The sequence below is a fragment of the Heterodontus francisci genome, chromosome 22 (assembly GCF_036365525.1).
Source record: "Heterodontus francisci isolate sHetFra1 chromosome 22, sHetFra1.hap1, whole genome shotgun sequence".
Classification (NCBI taxonomy): Eukaryota; Metazoa; Chordata; class Chondrichthyes; order Heterodontiformes; family Heterodontidae; genus Heterodontus; species Heterodontus francisci.
Window position 1 is genome coordinate 72365101 of NC_090392.1, and position 24205 is coordinate 72389305.

The following is a 24205-nucleotide window of genomic DNA, read 5'->3' on the forward strand; positions in this document are numbered from 1 at the left end:
ACAAAATTCAGACTTTGGAAAAAGTATAATATTACTATATTTTAAATTAAAACCAGCAGTTCATTAGAGTGAGGTATATCAATAGTTGGGACACTTCTGTTTTCCATACTTGAGGCTTACGGTCAACTTAGACTGGTCAAATATAATGTGAACTGAATTGAATAACATTCACAGTACTCTTTTCCAACAATGTGCCTGAACCACAACCTTAGGATGAACAGACATGTATTCAATCCTATCACCTTTCAGTGTAAATAGTTCATTTTGCTAATCAATTTATTTCAGGTGCACCTCCTTTGACAGTACCATCCAAACCCACGACCTCTACTGCCTAGAAGAAAATGGGTAGCAGGCACACAACCATTATTTCACAGTCGCTAAGTCAAAGCCTGGAACTCCCTCCCTAATAGCACTGTGGGTGTACTTACACCACATGGACTGCAGCATTTCCAGAAGGTGGCTCACCACCTTCTCAAGGGCAATTGGGGATGGGCAAAAAATGCTGGCATTGCCAGCAATGCCCACATCCCATGAAAGAATAATCAAAAATCCCTGTACTAATTGTTACATGTGGTTGAATATCAAACCCAGAATCATCTATTCACCTGCAAATCCTGTCTGGTAAGTCATAATTTGGAGCCAGACTGTATACAGAATTTGAAACAATTTAATAATGTTCAATCAAACTAAAATAGCTGCGTTTTAAGTGATTGAACTTGAATGTTTTCAAAGCATAAATGGTACAAATTCAGCCATATCTATCATCACCAACCATTATATCTGCTCTTGTAACTGAAAGACTGCTGCTGAATAGCTGTTTGCCAAATACGTTCCCCAAAGACGAGCAAAAATTATTACTGGGCTTATTTTCTATTACCAAGTTGATGTGTTCCTCAAAATTCTCTCACAATTAAGTGGGTTGGATCAAGCAGTCTGAACATTGATCCTAAAGTTTAACTATTGTGGAAGACTTTAATCTCTACAAGGATGTAATATGTGAAGCTTGCTGTGTTCTTGGCACATTAACAAACTGTAGGAGTAAAGTTGGTGTAGTCTTCAATAGTAGATGGAGTCTAGTATTGCAGCTTACCTGTTCCATAACATGTCTAGAAATACAAACGACCTTATTTTGATGCAAAATAGGAAAATGTGCCATTGAACACCATTGATATCTTTGATGAAATGAAAATTATTTGAAAATATTCATTGGTGCTGCTGAATTTATTGTGTGAAAAGCACATTCAGATGTTTGAGAGACATGGTAAAGCATTATTTAATTCAAGTCTTACTAATTTTTTGTTATTTCTGGTGTTAAAAAGGACAGATTTTAAATTAACTATAGCAGATCCAATAATCTTAAATGGGTACAGAAGTGGAAATAGGAACATAATGAAAGCCAACAGTGTGACTACAATATATTTGACAATTACTGGAGTCAATAAAGTGATGTTTCAAGTGTGCAAAAGCAAAGGCATCAGACAGTAGCATTGAATGTTGTACAGGCCCAATACATAGTGTGAATGGACAACTTGGAAGTCTTGAGAAAACTTGTGAGGACAGGAGGTAACTTTCCCATTAACGTAACTGCCTTTTAAAAATTATTTGGGGGAGGCGGTGGCGTAGTGGTATTATCACTGGACTAGTAACCCAGAGACCCAGGTATTGCTCTAGGGACATGGGTTCGAATCCTACCACAGCAGAAGGTGGAATTTGAATACAATTAATAAATCTGGAATTTAAAGCTAGTCTAATGATGGCCATGAAACCATTGTCGATTGTTGTAAAAACCCATCTGGTTCACTAATGTCCTTTAGGGAAGGAAATCTGCTGTCCTTACCTGGTCTGGCCTACATCCACATCTACATCCAGATCCACAGCAATGTGGTTGACTCTTACATGCCCTCAAAATGGCCCAGCAAGCCACTCAGTTCAAGGGCAATTAGGGATGGGCAATAAATGCTAACCTGGCCTGCGATGCCCACATCCCATGAAAGAATTAAAAAAAAAAAATTTATTTGTTCTTGATGTGGGTGACATTAGCTATATTTGTTGGCCTCCTTTTGTTGCTCTGGGAAAGTTAAGGTGAACCACTATCTTGAATGGTAGGAATTATTTGTATCAGTGAATGGCTTGCTCGGCCACTTTGGAGGGAATTAAGAGTTATAGAATGGACTAGTGTCATGTGTGGACCGGACCAGGTAGGGGTGACACGTTCAGTCCCTTAAGGACATGAGTGAACCACTTGTTCACTTTGGTGCTAATCAACAAATCACCAGATTATTGATTCAGTTGCGCAACTTGCCATGATTTGACATTACAATGTTTGGGTTGCTAGACCCCTGCCACATTTGCTGACCTGCCACTGCAATGGCCTCTCTCTCTCCCAATTGTCACGTACCCAGGGGGTCCCCAACTGTGGCCCCTGCCACTGGCTTTCCTCCCAGCTGCCGACCAGGGTGTCCAGTTGGCCTGCTGCCAGGTGGGAAACTAAACAGAAAGATTGTAATGAGGTTTTACCATTAAGTTTGACAGGGTGGATGTGGAAAGGTTGTTTTCCTTTGTGGGAGAATCTAGAACCTAGGGGTCACTATTTAAAAATAAGAGGTCGCCCATTTGAGACAGAGATGAGAAATTTTTTCTCTCAGACGGCCATGAGTCTTTGGAACTCTCTTCCCGAAAAGGCAGTGGAAGCAGAGTCTTTAAATATTTTTAAGGCAGAAGTAGCTAGATTCTTGATAAGCAAGGGGGTCAAAGGTTATCGGGGGTAGGCAGGAATGCAAAGTCGAGGTTACAATCAGATCAGTCATGCATGATCTTGTTGAATGGTGGAGCAGGCTCGAGGGGCCAAGTGACCTACTCCTGCTCCTAATTCGTATGTGTGTATGTAAGTTTGGTAGGATCTGTGCATTCCCAGTCTAGTCCTGTTCTTCATTTTCAGCCTCCCTGGGCACCTCCCCAGCTCCCTGTAAATATCAGGGTCATATGTCTCTGAACAATGGGCATGGGATTTGTGGGAATAATATTTGGTGTGTTAACATATTAGCTTTGGCTGTGGTTCATTTTAACAATATTTTAATTTATGGTTGTTCCAGAGAGGATAATTTTCACGTCCTCTTGCTTTATTGCTTCTAACCCTTTTATATCTCAATGTTCAAAAATCAGACCCAAAGACAGCGCGACAGATAGCAACAAGTTATCAGTTTGTATGCGAATGCAGTTTTATTTAAGACATGAACAATTTTGTGATGTAAGCTCAAACCCATTAGAACCTGAACTAAGACCATTGAAACTCATATAAGGCTTTTACGTGCAAGAGACTTTGACCTCATTTGTCTAGCTTGGCATTCAAACCTGAGTTCTAGAGGTGAAAGTGCCAGCTTTACCCAGTTTCTCTGTGATTACTGGCATTTGAGCATCATAACATATTCTTTGCTGTTGCTAAAAGTTTGTAAACAAGTTTAAATAAGCTGGAATGAAAACACTAAAGATTGTTTATTACACAAAAGTGTTCCAAATGTTCACAAAGATAAGCAATTTTAATGCAGCTATTACTTATGTTCTGATTTAATCATAAAAGCTTGAATGTGATTGTGACATCTATGCTTGTTTCTTGCAGTATAAACTGCTGAGTTGGCTTGTTTGCTAATAGAGAGATGTAGCAGCCTGATGCCAGCATTATATGCCCTGGTATAACATGCTAGAGATTAGGGCCACTAACATAAAGGTCAGAGATAAAAGCCCAGTGAACTCTAGGTGCGTTGTTCATGCATTTTTTTAGTATTGAATACTGATTGCACTTTCTCACTACATTAACTGTAAAGTTAGATCTCCAGTTTAGCAATATGAAGCCAGATGCTCATATGGGTAGATAATGGAAGTATTCTGAAACAAGGTGATGCTGTATGTATAGCAATTGTACATTAAACTCTAAAATAAAAGCAAAATACTGCGGATGCTGGAAATCTGAAATAAAACCAAGAAATGCTGGAATCACTCAGCAGGTCTGGCAGCATCTGTGGAAAGAGAAGCAGAGTTAACGTTTCGGAACCGAAGAAGGGTCACTGACCCGAAACATTAACTCTGCTTCTCTTTCCACAGATGCTGCCAGACCTGCTGAGTGATTCCAGCATTTCTTGGTTTTATTTTAGTACATTAAACTCTACTGTCTGAATTTCAGAACTGTCAGAAGACAGGTGGATCGATTGCTGGGATCCTGTGTTGGAGTAAAAATTAACAGAGATCCACACTGTAGTAAATTGTTACTCTTATCTGTCAGTTGCGGCCCAGCAGGTTAAAACAAGTGTAATTGTCTGTATTCCCTTTTAGAAAATAACCAACTACATCCTTTAGTTTATTTCTGCACTTTTCTGTGTATATATTTTTTTAAACCTTGATCAGTAGGAACCTGCTTGGAGAATGTACTTAGCCAATTAGTGGGGGGGTGTTGAATATGACTTTAACAATTTTTTGGGATTAGTGATAGTGACGCTAAAATTCCTCATGGCAGGGGAGGTGGTGTTCCTTCGATCTGTGGTAATTCCAGCAGGAGACCAGTAGAATCCTTACGAAGTGGCAGAGAACTATTTCCGCTGGATCTCTGCCCTTGTAGGAATTTCCTGGTTGCCTTGAGGTGCGGAGCCACAAGGCAAATGATGGAAAGGGATTGGAGCTCAGAGTGGGAACTTTCGGCTTGGAGAATCTAGCTCCATAAAGGCAGATGTGGGCCTCACGTTTGGGATCCAGGGAAGCGACTTGGATCCCCGGAAGTAACTTGGATCCCCAAAGAACCCTGCAGGCACTATTCTGAAATATTTCAGGAGTGACCCGCTTGCTTGGGGCTAAGGGGAATGTGATCATGGGGAGGTCTGGGCAACTCCCTCCACCTCCGCAGCTGAAGCAGGGGTTTCTGATTGCATGGGTAGACTGACATCAGAAATGTACCCATGGTGTACTTACACCCACCCTTCTCATGCTAGTGAGGTGCCCTCCCACTGCTCCCGCAAACTTCAGCAGGCTCAGTGCTGTAGGACACTGGTGAGTGTAACCACTGGGCTCGGGACCTGGAGATTTTTGGCCTTTTGTATCTCACCGGTTTTAATTCTGTTCTGTTATTGTAAAGTTCTATTCTCCAGATGTCAGTAGCCTCCACTTATTTTAGGGAGATAACCCAGTGAGCAAACAAGTTGTGTGGTGTTGCATTGTGTCATCCTGGACAAAACAGTGCCAATTTCAAACCATCAGCGATGAGTAGCTTTCAGCTAGTGTTACAGAGAAGGTTTCAAATATCTTTCAGGGTTCCTACAACTGATCACTGTTGGTGACCACGTACACTTGTCGTCGGGATGCTAGGTATAGTTTGGTTGTAATGGCTACTGAGTCAAATAGCTTACCTATGCTTATTCAGGTTCACTCATTTATAATGAGCCCGTGAGTGAGGTACCAGGATATTGCCCATACCTCTCTAGTTAGTGCCCTTAGGAGAGAGAAAGGGGGAAGAATTAAGAGAGGGAGAGGTGTAAACAAATAGAAAATCAAAACAATTGTTAATTTAACTTGTCTGGGACAGTACAGTGAAATAGAAAACTTTTTAAAATGAAGAATTAAAAAGTTAAATATATTTTGATGGATTGAAGGATCTCAAGAAAACAATCTGTGACTTACAAACACTTCAAATGACTCTGGATCAGTTGACCTTTGCACTCTGGTGTTTGTTGTTAGCAAGTTGGGAACTCTGAACTTTGACTACCATACTTCCACATAATGAAAACTTACTTAGTTTATAGTTCCCTTATCAGGTGTGATAGCAGCTGAGTGATAAATACAAGAAGACTTGGGATACAAGCAACAGAATAAGTGAAGGATAGAAGAAGGGCAAGAAACTACTTAAACTGAAATAGGTAAGCGATGCTTCACTGATTTTTGGGTGTCTTTCTATGTAATATTTTAGCTCTCAAATGCCATGATGGTTAAAGTGACATGCTTTGGAATATTATTATTTGCATTGCAGCAATGTGTACCAGGATTCAATTTTTGGTGTATATTATATATTCGTTTGATAGAGTACTCCAAATTGAAAAAAAATTCACTGAATTAAATTTCAGCTAGAAATATTCCTATGAGGAATTAGTACCATGAATTGTAAACATTTTATTTTTAAAACTAGTTTTTGCCTTATTTTAGTAAAACTAACTGCTTTGAAGAGCACAAGGTGATGTTATCTTTCTTCAATACAGAATTTGCCGATAAATCCTCAGTTACATAACCAGTGACCCCACAGACACAGTGCTGCAATACACTGTATTGCCTTAAGGAGTTACTTAATATATACCATTCCATATTTCACTGGACTTCGTTGCTGGCACTCTCAAAAAATCAAGTTGTTGGCACTCCAGTGCAATATTGAGAGAGTGCTGCAATCATTGCAGAGGTACTTTTCAATTGAGGCATTAAATCAAAGTCTCATCTCCTTGTTCTGTTGGTTGCAAAAGATTCTGTGACACTACCACAAATAGATTACCTGGGCGTTCATAGCTTTGATAGTTTAGGGATGTTGCTGCCACATTTGTCCAGGTAACAAGCTTCAAAAAATTAATTGTGCATGAAGCACTTTGAGGCATTTCTCAAAGGTTGGATAATGCTCTGTACAAATGCAGAAAGTCAGTTTGGCTTTACAAAGGAATTTTCATTTTTGTTTGGGAGGTGGGGAGGTGAAGAGTACACGATATCTTTAAACTCAGTTCAAATGGTGAAGGCCCTCCTGATCTACCATGTGAACCAATTAAGGATAGCACTCATTTCAAAAGTGCCAAACCAAGTATCAGATAAATAAATTCATACTACAGCAGTGATTGAAATTCAGTTTCACACAGTTAAGTTTGTTATCTAAAAGAATGATTCTAAAACTTTCCAAATTGTCCAGGTGAAGGCAAAGAAACTTGGCTTTTTGTGAAATGCATTAAATGAAAATGTACTGAGGAACTGGTCTGTTAAAATCCTGGCCATGTGTACAGTTCTTTGTCAGTGGCACATCCATGAGCTAAATATTAGTATCAATTAAAAATCTATTGTTTCTTTTATCTTCCTCCAGTGCCCCTCCCCCTTTCTCAAGGTATTCACACTTGTAAGGTTCCATGAGAGCATACAGCTTCTAGTACCTCATTCCAAGTAGTCATTCTTTATCTGTGAACCTAGACTACTTGTGTCAGCAGGTTATTTGACTGTTTTACAGTTCAACCTGATCCTTTCCTATCCTAAGCTGATATCCACAAATACTCTCCTATTGCTCATTAATGACAAAGAGGGGGAACCTGACTGATTTCATTTTCTTCCCATGCCAAGCTGATGGTAGCAAATGGTCATGCCCTACCATGATTGCAGCTCAGATCAACCTACTCAGGATTGAAACCTGGAACTTCTTTTGGTCTGTGACACACTAGGCAGTGCATTTACTAACAGCCATTATGGAGTTAAAGATCTTTTAGTTCTATTTCTTAGTCCTTAATAAGCCCAAAAGATTGAATATAATCATCTGAATGTATAAATGAAATAAATACACTAAATTCAGAAGTTCTGAAAGATAATATTTTATTCACAGTGTCGAAGACTGCAGCCATCATGAAGGCAATTGTTGTGACTTTGGCCCTGTTTGTGATCACAGGTATGTGAGTACAATCCTTTACCCTCAATAGTTGAGGAAATAACACACCAGCTGTATACGAATCATGGTGTTGATTTGATCGAAGGGAAACGTTTGATGTCGCCAAGTTTAATGGGTTCATTCTTTTCCTCATTTTATTTAATTTATAATTAATGATTTACAGCTGATGTATGCTACTATGCAAACCTGTTAAGCATTATAATAATACCATGCTGGTATCTATAGAGCTCCAAAAACACATCAAAGTCATCAATCTAGCATTGTGTTGTGTTTAGGGACTCTATAACAAAATATGAAATTAAAGCTGATCGAAGCATTATGTGTACATCAGAACCCATTAGATGTTTTGAATAGTTTAAGAGTACCTAATGCACCATTATGTGTCTCCGCACTAATTGAATAAAACACTTCGTTACAAGCTCAAATCTCATGAGCTGTTTCAGCTGCCAGTGGATGGTCAGTGCTAAAATATGATCTGGTTGGTAATTTTACTGCTTAAATTAACTTTCTTATATATTTTTATTATTCATTCATGGGATGTGGGTGTCACTGGCAAGGCTAACATTTGTTGTTCAGCCCTAATTGTCCTTAGGAAGGTAGTGGTGAGCCGCCGCCTTGAACCACTGCAGCCCATATGTTGTAGGTACACCCACTGTGCTGTTAGGGAGAGTGTTCCAGGATTTTGACCCAGCGTCAGCGAAGGAATGGCGATATATTTTCAAGTGTGGATGGTGTGTGACTTGGAGAGGAACTTGGTGTTCCCATTCACCTGCTGCCCTTATACTTCGAGGTCAGGGGCCTGCAACTTGCAGCTCTGGAGCCACATGCAGCTTTTGAACATATCATTTGCAGCTCCCAACCTTTTCCAGTTGGATCACATTAATATGAAAAAGCTCAAGAAAAATTAAGGCAACAGTGAGAGCCATGTTTTTATTGTGGTGATAAAAGGCTAATCATTATGCTACACTTTACAGCTTCAAATGATTATGCTAATGAAAAATGTTATTTTAATTTTGATTTTTTTCTATTGATACATAAATTCAACGCATTTATTATATATGCAAATTATGCATTCTACAAGAGAGACTTGGCAATTTGCCAAGTATTTGGTTTAGAAATGCCAAATATTCATCTTTTGTTTTAGGCATTTTCTTTAAAAAGGCTCTTCAGGTAGAAAAGGCTGCGGACCCCTATTCTAGGTGGTAGAGGACCCACACTTCGTTTAAAAACATTTTACAAATATTCCACAAAAATAGGGTAAATAGTTTGAGAAAATAATTGTCAAGTCAGGTGACCTGTTTAACTGGTACTTTTGACTTATGGACCCTGATTATCCACGGATTGTTTTTATTTTTGAAAGCTATTACAACTGATTTAAAAAAAAAACTTTGTTCCCCTTCTAAGTTTCTCCTTTGCTGTCCTGATATCTCATGATGGGATGAGATTCCATGGACACTGAGTGTCCATTAATGCCCCATGTTTTCGGCTATGTTGCATGTTTGAGTGTAGATAATGAAGGTTGGTGGGCGGTTCCTCTGAAGGGGGCATCGCCGCCAAGCACTATCATGTTCTTATCCAGTGCATGTTTTCTAAGAGGGGTCAGTGTACAATAAACAGAAACTTTCTGATTTTTTTCCCCCCCTCTTACTTGCTTAGAATTACTGATGTCAGATGTGGCACTGTAACTGCCACCCCTGGTGCGAACAACCTCACTACAATTAAGGGATCAAACCTGATACATATTTGCTTTAGCCCTGACAACATCTCATGCATTCAGATGTAAAATGTTGCATTATGTTTGCATAAACTCCATTACATTCTCATTTCAGCAGAGGAACTATTTATAAGGCAGTAACTTTAGGGAATGTATATAAATTAATAACAGTGAACTGGTGTTTTTTTTATTCTTTCATGGGATGTGGGCGTTGCTGGCAAAGGCAGCATTTGTTGCCAATCCCTAATTACTCTTGATAACTGAGTGGGTTGCTAGCCTATTTCAGAGGGCAGTTAAGAATCAACCACATTACTGTGGGTCTGGAGTCACATGTAGGCCAGACCAGGTAAGGATGGCAATGAACCAAATGAGATTTTACGACAATGAATGATAGTTTCATGACACCATTGCTGAGACTAGCTCTCATTTTCAGATTTTTTTTTAGTAATTAGTTGACTTTATTAATTAATTGAATTTAAATTCCACCAGCTGCCATTTTAGCATTGGAATCCATGTCCCCAGGGCATTAGCCTTGGCCTCTGGATTACCAGTTCAGTGATATTACCACAACACCATCACCTTCCTAAATAAGGCTAAAATATCAGTCTGTGACTTTCTACAGAGATTATAGTGTGTTTGAAAATATTAAAATATGACTCAGACCTGATTTAATAATTGTTACCATTAAGGTCTTTCTTCCCCTATCCTTTTGAATAGGAACGCAAGGTGCAGTCCTGCAGCAGTTTGAGCCCCAAACGGGTCTAGATGAGCTGAAAAATACTCTTCAGAACTCCCTAAACCAAGTGAGTGACATGGCTCAAGGCACTATTGAGCAAATCAATAACTTAGAATTTGGAAAGCAGCTCATGTAAGTATCTACCAACATTCTACAAACATTTGGGTATTTATACAATAGAATAACAATAGAATAACAACCATTAAGGTAAATACTGTCTGGTTTTGAAAGGGGCAACTAAAACTGATCAGGAAGATGAATCCTCTTGGCTAGTTTGCATTAGAATAGTCTCATTGGTCTGAATTTTAACCCAACAAAGGGCGGTTTCGCTCAGATGGGGGTCAAAGTCTGAAAAATCTGTTTCACGACCCAAACCCACTTCCAGCCCACCCATTTCTGGCTTTAACTGAAGGCAGAAGCTGGGCAAGCAGCCAAACTGATCCAAGAAGACAGGTTGGAACATTAAATATGATAATGAAGCCAGGAGCCTACATGTCAGGCAGCTTTTAAAATTTAACTGCTGTTGGCCAAGCTTCCTGAGAGTTGGGAAACCTGGCAGCTTCCTCAAGGCAAGGACTTGGTGGATTCATGAGACAACTCCCTTCACACCTCCTTCCTGCAACCGTGCCTGCCTGAGAAACCCCCACAATCGGGCACATACCCAACGACCTTCCCCTCCCCGAAGTCACCTATCCCACATTGGACCCCGATATTTCCCCTCACCACCATCGGACCCCAATATTCCTCATTACCACCAGACCCCGGTATTCTCCCCCACTACCCACGGGACCCTGATATTCCTGCCACTCCCACCAGACCCCGATATTCCCCCTCATTACCACCGGATCCCGATATTTCCCCTCACTACCACCGGACCCCGATATTCCACCCCCCCCCCGCCACCACCACTGGTTTACCTTCCTTCCAACACTGGTCAGGTGGTTTAAAGTTCAAAATATATTTGGGTGAGGAGGTGCAAAGTAGTGCAAATTTTTTTTAAAATGTCAAGTTTACTTATGGTACAGAAAGTGTGACAAATGTGGAACCCTCATAATCTTTGATTTTATTTGTAGTCTAACAATTTCAGAGAACTTGGCACAACTCAGCGGCTATGTTACAGAGCTGCAAAAGATAGTGACTCCTCTGTCAACTGATGCGCGTGAGAGATTACAGAAAGACAGCAAGAGGCTTGAGGAGAAGATCCGGAAGGACTTGGAAGAGCTCAAAGACAAAATCCTTAATTACACTGATGTCCTCCATAATGCAGTCATCCAGAATGTTGAGGAGTACTACCTTTTGGCAGGACCACTGACCAGCAGCCTTAAGGAGCAGGCTATTCAGAATGCTAGGGACCTCTACCAAAGGCTGACCCCTTTAGCTGAGGAGGTCCGGGAGAAAATCAAGACCGATATTGAGAACTTTAATGTGAATATCGCACCATATGCTGAGTCTGTTGATGCGATATTCACACAACAACTGAAGGAATTGCAAAACGATATTTATCCTCTTACCAATAAATTGGGTGAAAAATTCTACGAAAAAATGGAGGAGATGAGACTGAAATTCACTCCTCTGGCCGAGGACATCAAGGAGCACCTCACTCCATATGCCAAAGACCTTAAAAGCATGTTGACCTCTTTGTGGGACACATTCCTCCCAAATTTTAATTAAGCACAGTAGACCAAGCCCAGAACCCAAGTTGTACGTTAGACTATGATCAGCTGTGGTCTTTCTTGCTTTGCTGTGCTAGCATGTTAACATTCCAGTGTTTATGTTAGAACATTGTCAACCTATGGGTATCATCATTTTATTTAATCACTAGCCAGGATACCAACATGCTGTATTAACAAACATGCACCACTATCTTTAAAGGAGAATGTACAACAGTCTATTCCTATTCTTGTGAAAATTGCTGTCACAAAGCAGATTTATGTCAGCTTCTACAGACTACCTAGGCACTAGGGGTGTTATTTCTAAAATTGCACAATGACTTTACGATGGAAAAACCTGCATTAGTAGATTATCAGGATCTGTTGCTCTTGCTGAAGACTGTGAGCATAACAAATTGATCTACTGCTACATGTTTTAGTAATAACTTTTAAAGGTGTATTGTGTTGATTGTATGATCTCATGTGAATTGTTATTTAATTAAATTAGATCTTAAATGTAAGTGTGTTCACTATTGGTATTCGGATTAATGCAGGTGTAGAAAATTAAGACAGAGGGAAACCTGCTGAAGAAGAACATAACATAAGAAATAGGAGCAGGAGTAGGCCATTCAGCCCCTCAAGCCTGCCCCGCCATTCAATAAGATCATGGCTGCTCTGTCCCAGGCCTCAACTCTTCTTTCGGGCCTGCTCCGCATACCCCTTGACTCTCCAAGATTTCAAAAATCTGTCTACCTCCTCCTTAAGTACATTTAGTGACCTAGCCTCCACAACTCTCTGAGGCAGAGAATTCCATAGATTCACCACCCTCTGAGAGAAGAAATTCCTTCGCATCTCAGTTTTTAAATGTGTGCCCCCTTATTCTATAACTATGTCCCCTAGTCTGAGATTCCCCCACCAGTGGAAACATATTCTCAACATCTACCCTGTCGAGCCCCCTTAAAATCTTATATGTTTCAATCAGATCACCTCTCATTCTTCTAAACTCCATTGAATAAAGGCTTAACCTGTTTAATCGTTCTTGATAAGACAACCCCTTCATCCCAGGAATCAGCCTAGTGAACCTTTTCTGAACTGCCTCCAATGCTAGTATATCCTTCCTTAAATATGGGGACCAAAATTGTACGCAGTACTCCAGGTGTTGCCTCACCAACACCCTGTACAGTTGTAACAAGACTTCCCTATTTTAAAACTCAAACCCCCTAGCAATAAAGGCCAAAATTCCATTTGCTTTCCTAATTACTTGCTGAACCTGCATGCTGACTTTTTGCGTTTCATGTACAAGAACATCCAGATCCCTCTGTACTGCAGTATTTTGTAGTCTTTCTCCATCTAAATAATCTGCCTTTTTATTCTTTCTACCAAAGTGGATGACCTCACACTTAGCCACATTGAACTCCATCTGCCAAGTTTTTGCCCACTCACTTAACCTATCTATATCCCTTTGCAGATTCTTTGTGTCCTCATCACAACATGCCTTCCCACCTATTTTTATATCGTCAGCAAATTTGGATACACTACACTCTGTCCTTCCTCCAAGTCATTGGTAGAGATAGTAAATAGTTGAGGCCCTAGGACCGATCCTTGTGGCACCCCACTAGTTACGGCTTTACAACCTGAAAAAGACCCATTGATCCTGACTCTCTGCCTTCTGTGTGTTAGCCGATCTTCAATCCATGCCAACACATTACCCCCAATACCCTGAGCTCTTATTTAGTACAATAACCTTATGGCACCTTATCGAACGTCTTGTGAAAATCCAAATGGTTCCCCTTAATCCACTCTGCTTGTTATATCCTCAAAGAACTCTAACAAATTTGTCAAACATGATTTCCCTTTCATAAAGCCATGTTGACTCTGTTTGATTGCATTATGTTTTTCTAAATGTCCTGCTATTTCTTCCTTAATAATGGACTCTAGCATTTTCCCAATGACAGATGTTAAGCTAACCGATCTATAGTTTCCTGCTTTCTGTCTCCCTCCTTTCTTAACTAGGGGTGTCACATTAGCGGTTTTCCAATCCGCTGGTACCCTACCGGAATCCAGTGAGTTTTGGTATATTATGACCAATGCCTCCACTATCTCTGCAGCCACTTCTTTTAAAATCCTCGGATGCAGCCCATCAGGTCCTGGTGACTTGTCTGCCTTTAGTTCCGTCAGTTTGTCCAGCAACTTTTCCCTCGTGATAGAGATTGTTACAAGTTCCTCCCTCCCATTTATTATTATCAGGATGTTTATAGTGTCCTCCATCATGAAGACCGATGCAAAATATTGGTTTAAATTATCTGCTATTTCCCTGTTCCCTGTCATTAATTCCCCATTCTCATCCTCTAAGGTTCCCACACTTACTTTAGCTACTCTCTTCCTATTTATATACCCGTAGAAACTCTTACTGTTTGTTTTTATATTTCTTGCCTATTTACTCTCATAATCAGTTTTCTCCCTCTTTATTAGATTTTTAGTCATCCGCTGCTGGTTTCAAAAAAAAATTCCCAATCCTCTGGCCTACCACTAGCTTTTGCCGATTTGTATGTCTTTGTTTTTGATTTGATACTCTCCTTAACTTCCTTTGTTATCCAAGGTGGTTCATCGTTCTCATCAAGCCCTTCCTTCTGACTGGAATAAATGTTTGCTGAGTGTTATGAAATATCTGCTTAAAAGTCTGCCACTGCTCCTTTACTGACTTTCCCTGTAGTCTGTTTTCCCAGCCCACTTTAGACAACTCTTTGTTCGGCGGAGAGTTTCATCTGTTGACTTTTTAAAATTAAAATAAAACCACCCAGTTTATATATTTAATCGCCCTTCATTTAAGTTGAAGACACTGGTTTGAGACCCGAATTGCTCACCCTCAAACTAAATTTGAAATTGTACCATGTTATGATCGCTTCCCCCTGGAGGATCCTTAACTATGAGATCTCCTATTAATCCTACCTCATTACACGTTACCAAATCTAAAATAGCCTGTTCCTGGGTAGGTTCTGCAACATATTGTTCTATGAAACAATCCCTGATGCACTCCACAAATTCGTCTTCCATGCTACCCTTGCCAATTTGATTTGTCCAGTCTATATGCAGATTTAAATTACCCATAATAATTGCAGTTCCCTTACACGCCTCCATTATTTCCTGATTATTTTGTCCTACAGAGAGGCAACTCCTTGGGGGCCTATAGACTGCTCCCACACGTGATTTCTTTCCCTTGCTATTCCTTATTTCCACCCAAACTGATTCTACATCCCGATCTATTACACCTATATCATTACTCGCAACTGCATTGATCCCTTCCTTTAATAACAAAGCTACCCCACCTCCTTTTCCTTTCTGCCTATTCTTCTGGAATGTCGTATATCCTTGAACATTGAGTTTCTAGTCCTGGTCATCCTGTAACCATGTCTCTATGATAGCTATCAAATCATATTCATTTATTTCTATCTGTGCTATCAGCTCATCTATCTTGTTACAAATGTTGCGCGCATTCAGATAAAGAGCCTTAAGCTTTGACTTTTTACCATTTTTACCTACTCTGGTTCTAATTTCTGCTGTACTCTTATGCTTGTATTCTCTGTCCCTTCCTATCACACCCTGATTGATGTATGTCCCTTCACTACCCTGCACCTCTACTCTCTCGTTATTTATCGACTTTTTAAACTTCCTTTCAAATGAACCTTCGCCCCCCCACTATTTAGTTTAAAGCCTTATCTACAACCCTAGTTATACGATTCGTCAGGACACTGGTCCCAGCATGGTTCAAGTGAAGCCCATCCCAACGGAACAGCTCTCTCTTTCCCCAGTACTGGTCCCATGAATCAGAACCCATCTCTCCCACACCAATCTTTGAGCCACGAATTTACCTGTCTAATTTTATTTACCCTACGCCAATTTGCACGTGGCTCAGGTAGTAATCCGGAGATTTGTGGTTCTGCTTTTTAATTTAGCCCCGGGCTGCTCATAGTCCCTCAACAGAACCTCTTTTCTAGTCCTACCTATGTCATTGGTACCTATGTACACCACAACAACTGGATCCTTTCCCTCCCACTCCAAGTTCCTCTCCAGCTCCGAAGAGATGTCCTTAACCTTGGCACCAGGTAGGCAACACAGCCTTCGGGACTCTCTTTGCTGCAGAGAACAGTATCTATTCCCCTAACTATGCTATCCCCTTTTACAACTACATTTCTCTTTTCTCCCCACCTCCCCCCCTCCACTTGAAAGGCACTCTGAACCACAGCACTGTGGTCAGTTCGCTCATCCTCCCTGCAGCCTGTGCCCTCGTCCACACTGGGAGCAAGAACCTCGTACCTATTGGATAAGGGCGTGACTGTGGCTCCTCCAAAGCTAAATTCTGGATCCCCATACTTGCCTCACGCGCAGTCACAGCCTCCTGTCCCTGACCACGGTCCAAATTGGATGGAATTAATCTAAGGGGTGTGACTGTCTCCTGAAACACAGTGTCCAGGTAACTCTCCCCCTCCCTGATGTGTCGCACTGTCCACAGCTCGGACTCCAGCTCATCAACTCAGAGCCGAAGTTCCTCGAGCAGCCAACACTTGCTGCAGATGTGGTCACTGTGGATCGCACTAGACGTAAAAGATCCTATGGCACTATTCGAGGAAGAGCCATGGGTGTTTTACTCAATGTTGGGTCTAGTATTTATCCCTCAACCAACATCACCAAGAGATTATCTGATTATTTAAATCTGTTTGTAGGAGCTTGCGGTGTACAAATTGGTTGCCGCATTTCCTACATTAAACAGTGACTACACTTCAAAAGTACTTTATTGACTCTAGTACATTTTGGGACATCCTGAGGTTTTGAAAGGCACTATATAAATGCAAGATTTTTTTAAGACCATCCCAGAATATTTATTAACATTAATATTCATCAGATTGACTCCTAGCCTAGCTCATTTCTTCCCAGATGTCAACATTGTGAAACTCTTGTCTCCCTTACACATCCCTTTCAGTTAGATTTATGTTTTGTATCATTTAGCTACTACTTCTTGTCACTTATAATTCAGGCATGTTTTGCACTGTGCCTCACACCTCCACCTCCCTCCCCCCACCCCTCCCCAAACAAAAAAAAATTATTCTCGGGGCTAAAAAGGTACTTAAGGTGACATTCACAAAGTCCTCAAGGTTTGTTCATTTTGTATCCAAGATTATCTGACTCCACTTCTTTTAACTCAATTTGTACTTATCCTATTTGTTAGTTAGGATGGCACTGATATCAGAATTAGGTAAATGATTTACAGCGTGTACTCAATACCCTGTCTTTACATTTATTAATTAACTTGAGTTACAGATATTGCCAGTAAAATGTTTTTCTCTGCGAAGTCGTCTTTAATTCCTTGTATAACCCGAGGGCAGTGTTTACTGAAGGGAGAAGTCAATATTTATTTTAACCTGAGCTATATTTTTATGCATGTTGCAAGTATTTGGAGTGGAAACTTTCTCTGTATTTTGCTGCTGTTTGCGTCATAGTGAGGTTAGCCTTGTTAGAAAGAAAAAGGCCTGCATTTGTATAGCACCTTTCATGACATCTCAAATGTTTTACAGGCAAAGGAATACCTGCTTTCAATTGTAGTCACTCTTGTGATGTAGGGAAGCATGGCAGCCAATTTGTGAACAGCAAGCTCCCACAAATGGCAATGAAATAAGTGACCCAGATCATCTGTTCTTACTGATGTTGGTTGAGGATGAAGGTTTTACCAATTAGCCAGGGCTAAAACTTTTAACAACCACTCTCAGCATCATTGTATTGTCGCTAAATTTGCTGACCAAACAAAGATAGGTGAGAAAGCAAGTTGTGAGGAGGACACATAGTCTGCAAAGGGCTATCGATAGGTTAAGTGAGTGGGCAAAAATTTGGCTGATGGAGTATAATGTGGGAAAATGTGAGGTTATCCACTTTACTAGGAAGAATAGAAAAGCAAAAAATGGAGAGACTGCAGAATGTTGCAGTGCAGAGGCATCTGGGTGTCCTCATACATGAATCAGAAAATGTTGGTATGCAGTACAGCAAGTAATTAGGAAAGTAAATGGAATGTTGGCCTTTATCATTAGGGGCATGGAATATAAAAGTAGAAAAGTCATGCTACAACTGTACAGGGCATTGGTGAGACCACGCCTAGAGTATAGCATACAGTTTTCGTCTTATTTAAGGAGTGATATATTTGCATTGGAGGCAGTTCAGAGATGGCTCAGTAGATTGATTCCTGGGATGAAAGGAAAGGTTGAGCAAGTTGAACCTATACTCATTGGATTTTAGAAGAATGAGATGTGATCTTTTTGAAACATATAAGATTCTGAGGAGTCTTGACTAGATAAATGCCGAGAAGATGTTTCCCCTTGTAGGGGAATCGAGAACTAGGGTGCATAATTTCAGAGTAAGGGTTCGTCCATTTAAGATGGAGATAAAGAGGAAGTTCTTCTCTGAGGATTGTGAATCTTTGGAATTCTCTGCCCCAGAGGCCTTTAGAGGCTGAGTCATTGAATATATTCAAGACTGTGATAGACAGATTCTTGAACTATAGGAGAGTCAAGGGTTATGGAAACAGGCAGGAAAGTGGAGTTGAGGCCAAGATCGGATCAGCCATAATCCTATTGAATGATGGAGCAGCTCAAGGGGGCTTATGGCTTACTGTTGCTCTTATATTCTTATTAGCATCAGCCAGTATCAGTTCCTCACTCTTTACCCTCTTCTACATTTGGGAAGGATCTTCAGGTATCTCTTTGCAATCATGGACAGGATACAAGGAAACTGTCACTTGACAGACAATCTTCTTGACTCATATCCAACTTCTCTGTCACAATTTTCCGTGTCTAACTTATCAATGCCACTGTGGCCAGTGTTCCTTGTTCTTGCTAAGTTCCAGATATATTAAATATGTAATCTTGCTTCACCCTATATCTTCACTGTTGAAATAAAGACTTGCATCACCGCTGAGCTGTTCCATGTTAAATATTTGGATCTGCCTCACCTCCTCACTCTTCACCTACAATCAATAGTTTTACAAAGCTGAAGCTTAGCATGACCTCTTTTCAACAGTGTTGGATTTCTGAACCTATGGCCTTTAGCCTTTCTGACAGGATCCTCCTTTAGAAAAAGGTTTTTGCAAATGCAAGCCAAAGATCTGTTTATTGTTCTTTACACCAGTGCGGTTAAGCATCTATTTTGAGCTAATTTGATTTATTCCACATCTCACTCAAGTCATTCTCATGTGAAGCAGTGCTGGCAAGACCCCCTTAAGAACTGCTGGATTGCCAAGCTCATGGAGCATGGCAGGAGAAGAGGAGAGGGGGTGTCAGTGTTCCCCGTTCCCTGCAGCAGCCATTCCCAGTAGAGAAGATGTTCATATATTGTCCCATTCCACTTCAAGGAATTGTTGAAGTTACAGAGAGTAAGCAATTCTTGGCAACTACTATCTTGTCAGACATGTGTACAAGCTTCCAGCACAATTGACCCTCTCACTCAAAGATCACATAAACGTGGCCAGAAACCACTTGAACATTCATTGTGTGACATCCTTTCCTGTTGAGAAATGCAGTAGAGTTAATGTGTGGAGCCCTGATGGTCATATGGGTTCTATGTCTTAACTCTTGGAAGCCTGACAGCTGGTGAAAGCTCCGTGTTGTCGCCGGTTGGTGTCTCCTTACTACAGGGGAAGTGGTAACAGTGGTTCTGGCAAACATGGTGCCAGCCACTTCCTTTATGATTGCAGATGGCTTATCTGGCTGAGTCTGTTGGGTTGGCTCAGAAGGAACGTGTTGCATTGGGGTTTAAGGCCATTGGGATCCTCACCCTCATCGAAAGAACCATCTCAGCCCTTGGAAGTATTTGCAGGTTAGCACACAGCAAGTGGCATAGCTCATTCACTGCCCCTTCCATGAACTGGAGGTGACAAAGAAAGGGTTCCTCTGATATACCCAGGTAGAAGTGATGTGATTGCCAATGCAGGTCCTTGGGTATTGATAGGAGCACACTTCCTGCATGAGGGGACATTAAGTTTGAATTCTCTTGTGAAATTGCCAAACCTATCAAGTTCTGACAGCCCAATGGCAACAGTCGTAGAGAGCTCCACCCTCCCAACTCAGTTGTCAAGGTTGTATGAAATTCTTACTTAGTAAACTAAAAACTGGGCCAAAACCCAGAAAAGCGCAGGAAAAAATATCATTTAAGATGTCGTGTGCAATAAATAAATAGATAAATGTTTATGGCAACAATAAATATAGTTCACCAACTCAAACAACAGCAACCTTGCTTTATAGATTGAGCAAAAGCAGACTAGGCCCATTGCGCTGTCATGAGCTCATTTAATTGGGTGATAGACATGCTGGGGATGGGCCAGTAGTCATGAAATCGAGTGTCAATTTCACCTGAATAACTTGTAATTACAGTAGAACAAGATTGTCCAACCTTTTCGGGCAGAGGGCCACATTGCGATTTTTGCTTGGCCCAGGGTGCTGGAGAGCAAATTTCGAAAGATAAAGGCTTTAAAAATGTATTTTACTAATAAAAACAACAACAAATGAGCATTTTTATGAAGAAGCTTTAAATGAAAAGACTAATTTATTGACTTACTTTCTCGTCACTTTGTTGAAAATTGATTTAGTGACATTCCTGGCATTGTTTTTGCTTGCATAAGTAGTCAATCTCTGCCCGCACACTTGATGTAGCGATGCAGAGTATTCTGGATAGATTTCCATCTATCAGGAGAGACCTTTATCTCTCCCCCCTCTCCCCACGCTCACTCTCTCTGTGTCTCTATCTCTCTTTCAAAGCCTACCCCCCTTCCCTCTCCCATCTCTAGGAGTGGGGGACACAGATTGAAAGTTTTGGGCAAAAGCTGCAGGGAGAATATGTAGAAGCACAATTTTACACAGCGGGTGGTAATGACCTGGAACTCTGCCCACAAGGGTGGTGAAAGCGGAGACAATGATGTCAAGAGGATGTTCGATAGCCACCTGAGAGAAATAGACTTTGCAGGGCTATGGGGATCGAGCCAGGGAGTGGGACTGACTGCATAGCTCTGTGGAGAGCCGTCAGACTCGATGGGCCGAATGGCCTCCTCCTGTGCTGTAAGTAAATGACTAATGGTTAACTCGACCGCCATCTCTGTCTCTCTCCCTCCCCCCCTCTGTCTGTCTGTCTCTCTGTCCTTCTCTTCCCCCACCCTGTATCTTTCTTTCCCCCCACCCCTCACCCCATGTCTCCCATGTACCCTGCCCCATGTTCCCCACTCCTGACTCAGTGTTCCCCACTTACTGTTTCCCACTCCTGACTCCGTGTTCCCCGCTCTCCACTCCGTGTTCCCCGCTCTCCACTCCGTGTTCCCCGCTCTCCACTCCGTGTTCCCCACCTTTCGCTCAGTGTTCCCCGCTCTCCCCTCGATGTTCCCCGCTCCCCGCAGAAGCCATTCCTACAACCAGATACTTACCATGCTTGTTTTATTTAAGTTGGGCGAGTGGAGGCGGGAACCTGCCCAGTCTGCAGGATACAGGACATTTACTGAATCAGCGCAAGCAGCAGGTGTGGCCAATCCCAGAACGCCTGTGCCACATTCTACCAATCCGACTAACGCTGCCTGGGCAGCCCCTGTCTGTCACAGGGAGTGATCAATCACAGACAGGGGACCCCCTGCCTGTCAGACATAGGTCCCACCTACACCCTCCGCCGGACGTACATGGCAGTTATCAATCAGAGCTGAGGCACAGGCAGATTGGAGGGCTGAATGGAAACCTTCAGTGGGCTGGATTCTGGCCCGTGGGCAGTATGTTGAACAACCCTGGTCTAGAAGGTCTGCTTCCGTTTGTCCCCCGAAATTGCAAAGTTCAGTACGTTAGGAATTGGCTTGAGGTTGTCCGCACTGGGGAGCCTCGTACAATTGGGGCTGTTGTATTAGGTCTTGTTTGTTGTACCGTTCCAATTTATAAACTGTTAACTGTGGACTGCTATTTAGTCTTTTAGAATGTTCTTACAATGTGATATATAGAATTGCAACTGCTCGTTATGTATAAAAGCTAAAGTAAATAGTGAAAAGCAATATATTCTGAAAAAACATTTGTCTTTTGGCTCATTATAACCGGTAAATATACAGCAGATGCAAGTGCAGCTCTGTTACGAGATAAAGAATTATATTGCATGCAAACTTTCAAACTGAGTCACCAGAATATTGCCTATGGTTTGTGTTGAATCTGTGATTTAAAATAAAAAAATCTATCTGGGGAGGTTCCCAATCAGCATCAGGGAATGTCGAGCATGCAATTTCTGTGATTTCCTACACAGCTGTTCCCTCCTTCACCCATAGCTAAGGTTGGTGGATGAGCTCAGCAGTGAGAGAGACTGCCAGATTTTTTTTTGATTCATTCCTGGGATGTGGGCGTCGCTGATTAAGCCAGCATTTATTGCCCATCCCTAATTTCCCTTGAGAAGGTGGTGGTGAGCTGCCTTCTTGAACCGCTGCAGTCCATGTGGGGTAGGTACACCCACAGTGCTGGTAGGAAGGGAGTTCCAGGATTTTGACCCAGCGACAGTGAAGGAACGGCGATATAGTTCCAAGTCAGGATGGTGTGTGACTTGGAGGGGAACTTGCAGGTAGTGGTGTTCCCATCAATTTGCTGCCCTTGTCCTTCCAGGTGGTAGTGATTGCGGGTTTGGAAGGTGTTGTCTAAGGAGCCTTGGTGCATAAGCCATAATTGTAATTAAGGATGTTTCTTACATGAAATGAAATATTTACCTTTTTTAAAAAAAGAATTACAGTTCCCCAAAGAACCTTCATCTTAATTGCTGTTGTATCTCTTCATGTGATAACCATGCTGACTTGGTAAAACTCTTATGACAGAGTCTGGAAACAATGGAAGATTACACAATTACCATGCTCTGCACAGTACTCTGACCATTCCTTTTCCTTTGGATATACCTAAGTGGAGAACGGAGCACATGAACATGAAGACAATTGCTACTAGTTAGCTAATGTCAAGCATAGGTTTTAAGGATCTATATATTGTACAGGCTATGGGGAGAGTTAGGAGAGAAACTGATGGAAGACGTGGGTTCAGAGTTAGGGCTTGTGTGCGAGGGAAGAGGAAGCAACAGAGGGAGCTCAACTTATGGTATCAATCTTGGTTACAAAGAAGTCCATTACTGGAGGTGAGGGGGTGGGGCACAGAGGGTAAAGGAGTCAGGTGGGAGTGGAGGAAAGAAGGCAGAGATTATTTTTGTGTCCAGAATGATTCTGGAGTAGTGGGCAGTTTTCGTGGAGGAGGGTGAGGCCAACTAGTGCTTGATATGGTCCAGCCACATCTGATGATGGATGGCTAAACCAGTTGTGCACCAGATACGCTCAACTCTGCTTCCCTTAGACCTGAGGAACTGAAGATAGGGGCCATACCGTAGAACGAGTGGACTGGGGGTAAGTGAAGGTTTTACTGGGGAACAAGAAATCAGACATGGAAGCAAGGGAGTGGTTCAACTCCACACAGATCAGGGATGGAACCTGGAGCTGTTTTCCAGTAAGGTTTAGTACCTACTGACCATTCGAAGTGTTCCTCCATCTTACAATCTTAAACATTCTGTGCATTTTCAAATGTGCTCCTCAATGTCAGAAATAATTTTAATTAATGTTTTATTTGTATCTGTAGAACACAATTATGAGACACAGCTTGTTGTTACTAATGAACAGGATAACCATGATAGAGAAACCCTATATATAATTGAGGTTTAACTATATCGTCACATTTTTCAGCCATTAACCACTTAGCCAGAAACGTAAATCCTACCATATGTTATTTAAAATCAACCTGATGATGAGCTGGCTGTTTTGAGAAGAGCTAGTTTTGCATCTACTCCCTGAAAGTAAAACAAGACAGGGAGGAAAACCAGGACTGAAACAGCCTGCTGCTTGATGGAATCTTAATTTTATCTGTCTCAAAAGCACTGAATATTTGAAGGAGGGAAAAAGTTGCACGGATATGGGGCAAGAACTGGGCACTGGGACTAACAGCTTTGCTCTTTGAAAGAGCTGGCGCAGATGTGATGGGCTGAATGGCTGTACCAGTCTATGTTTCTATGCGACCTGATGTGATGTGGTGATATAGCATAACTGCAATCAACTCCACTTATCTTGCTTAGGAAACTGTACTGGTTTACCTTTATTATTGAGAACGGGGGTTTTCAGAAACATTCACTCCAACTATGGATTTACTTCTCTCTCTCAAGGACAGGGCTGTTTGCAGCAACTTTACAGTCACCAGATACAATTGACCACAGTGGTAACTAGTTTATTGTTTAATTAGATTAGAGAGGCATCGACTGGTAACTTTGTTAATGTTTGATGGACGCAAACACTGAGAGGTCAAAAACATGATCCTTGATCCTATGTTTCCACGTGAAAGAAAATGTAACTCAAATTAGTTAACTGTTGCTTCACTTATCAG

The 24205-nt window shown here is 41.4% G+C and overlaps 1 protein-coding gene across 1 annotated transcript; it reads left to right on the plus strand.

Annotated features, from left to right (window-relative positions):
• Positions 1-5263: 5263 nt before the first annotated feature.
• LOC137381638 (apolipoprotein A-I-like) lies at positions 5264-12240 on the plus strand. The gene is made up of 5 exons (XM_068054340.1): positions 5264-5349; positions 5784-5897; positions 7595-7657; positions 10089-10239; positions 11181-12240. The coding sequence occupies exons 3-5, from the start codon at positions 7615-7617 to the stop codon at positions 11776-11778; spliced, it is 792 nt and encodes a 263-aa protein (XP_067910441.1). The 5' UTR covers positions 5264-5349; positions 5784-5897; positions 7595-7614; the 3' UTR covers positions 11779-12240.
• Positions 12241-24205: the final 11965 nt, after the last annotated feature.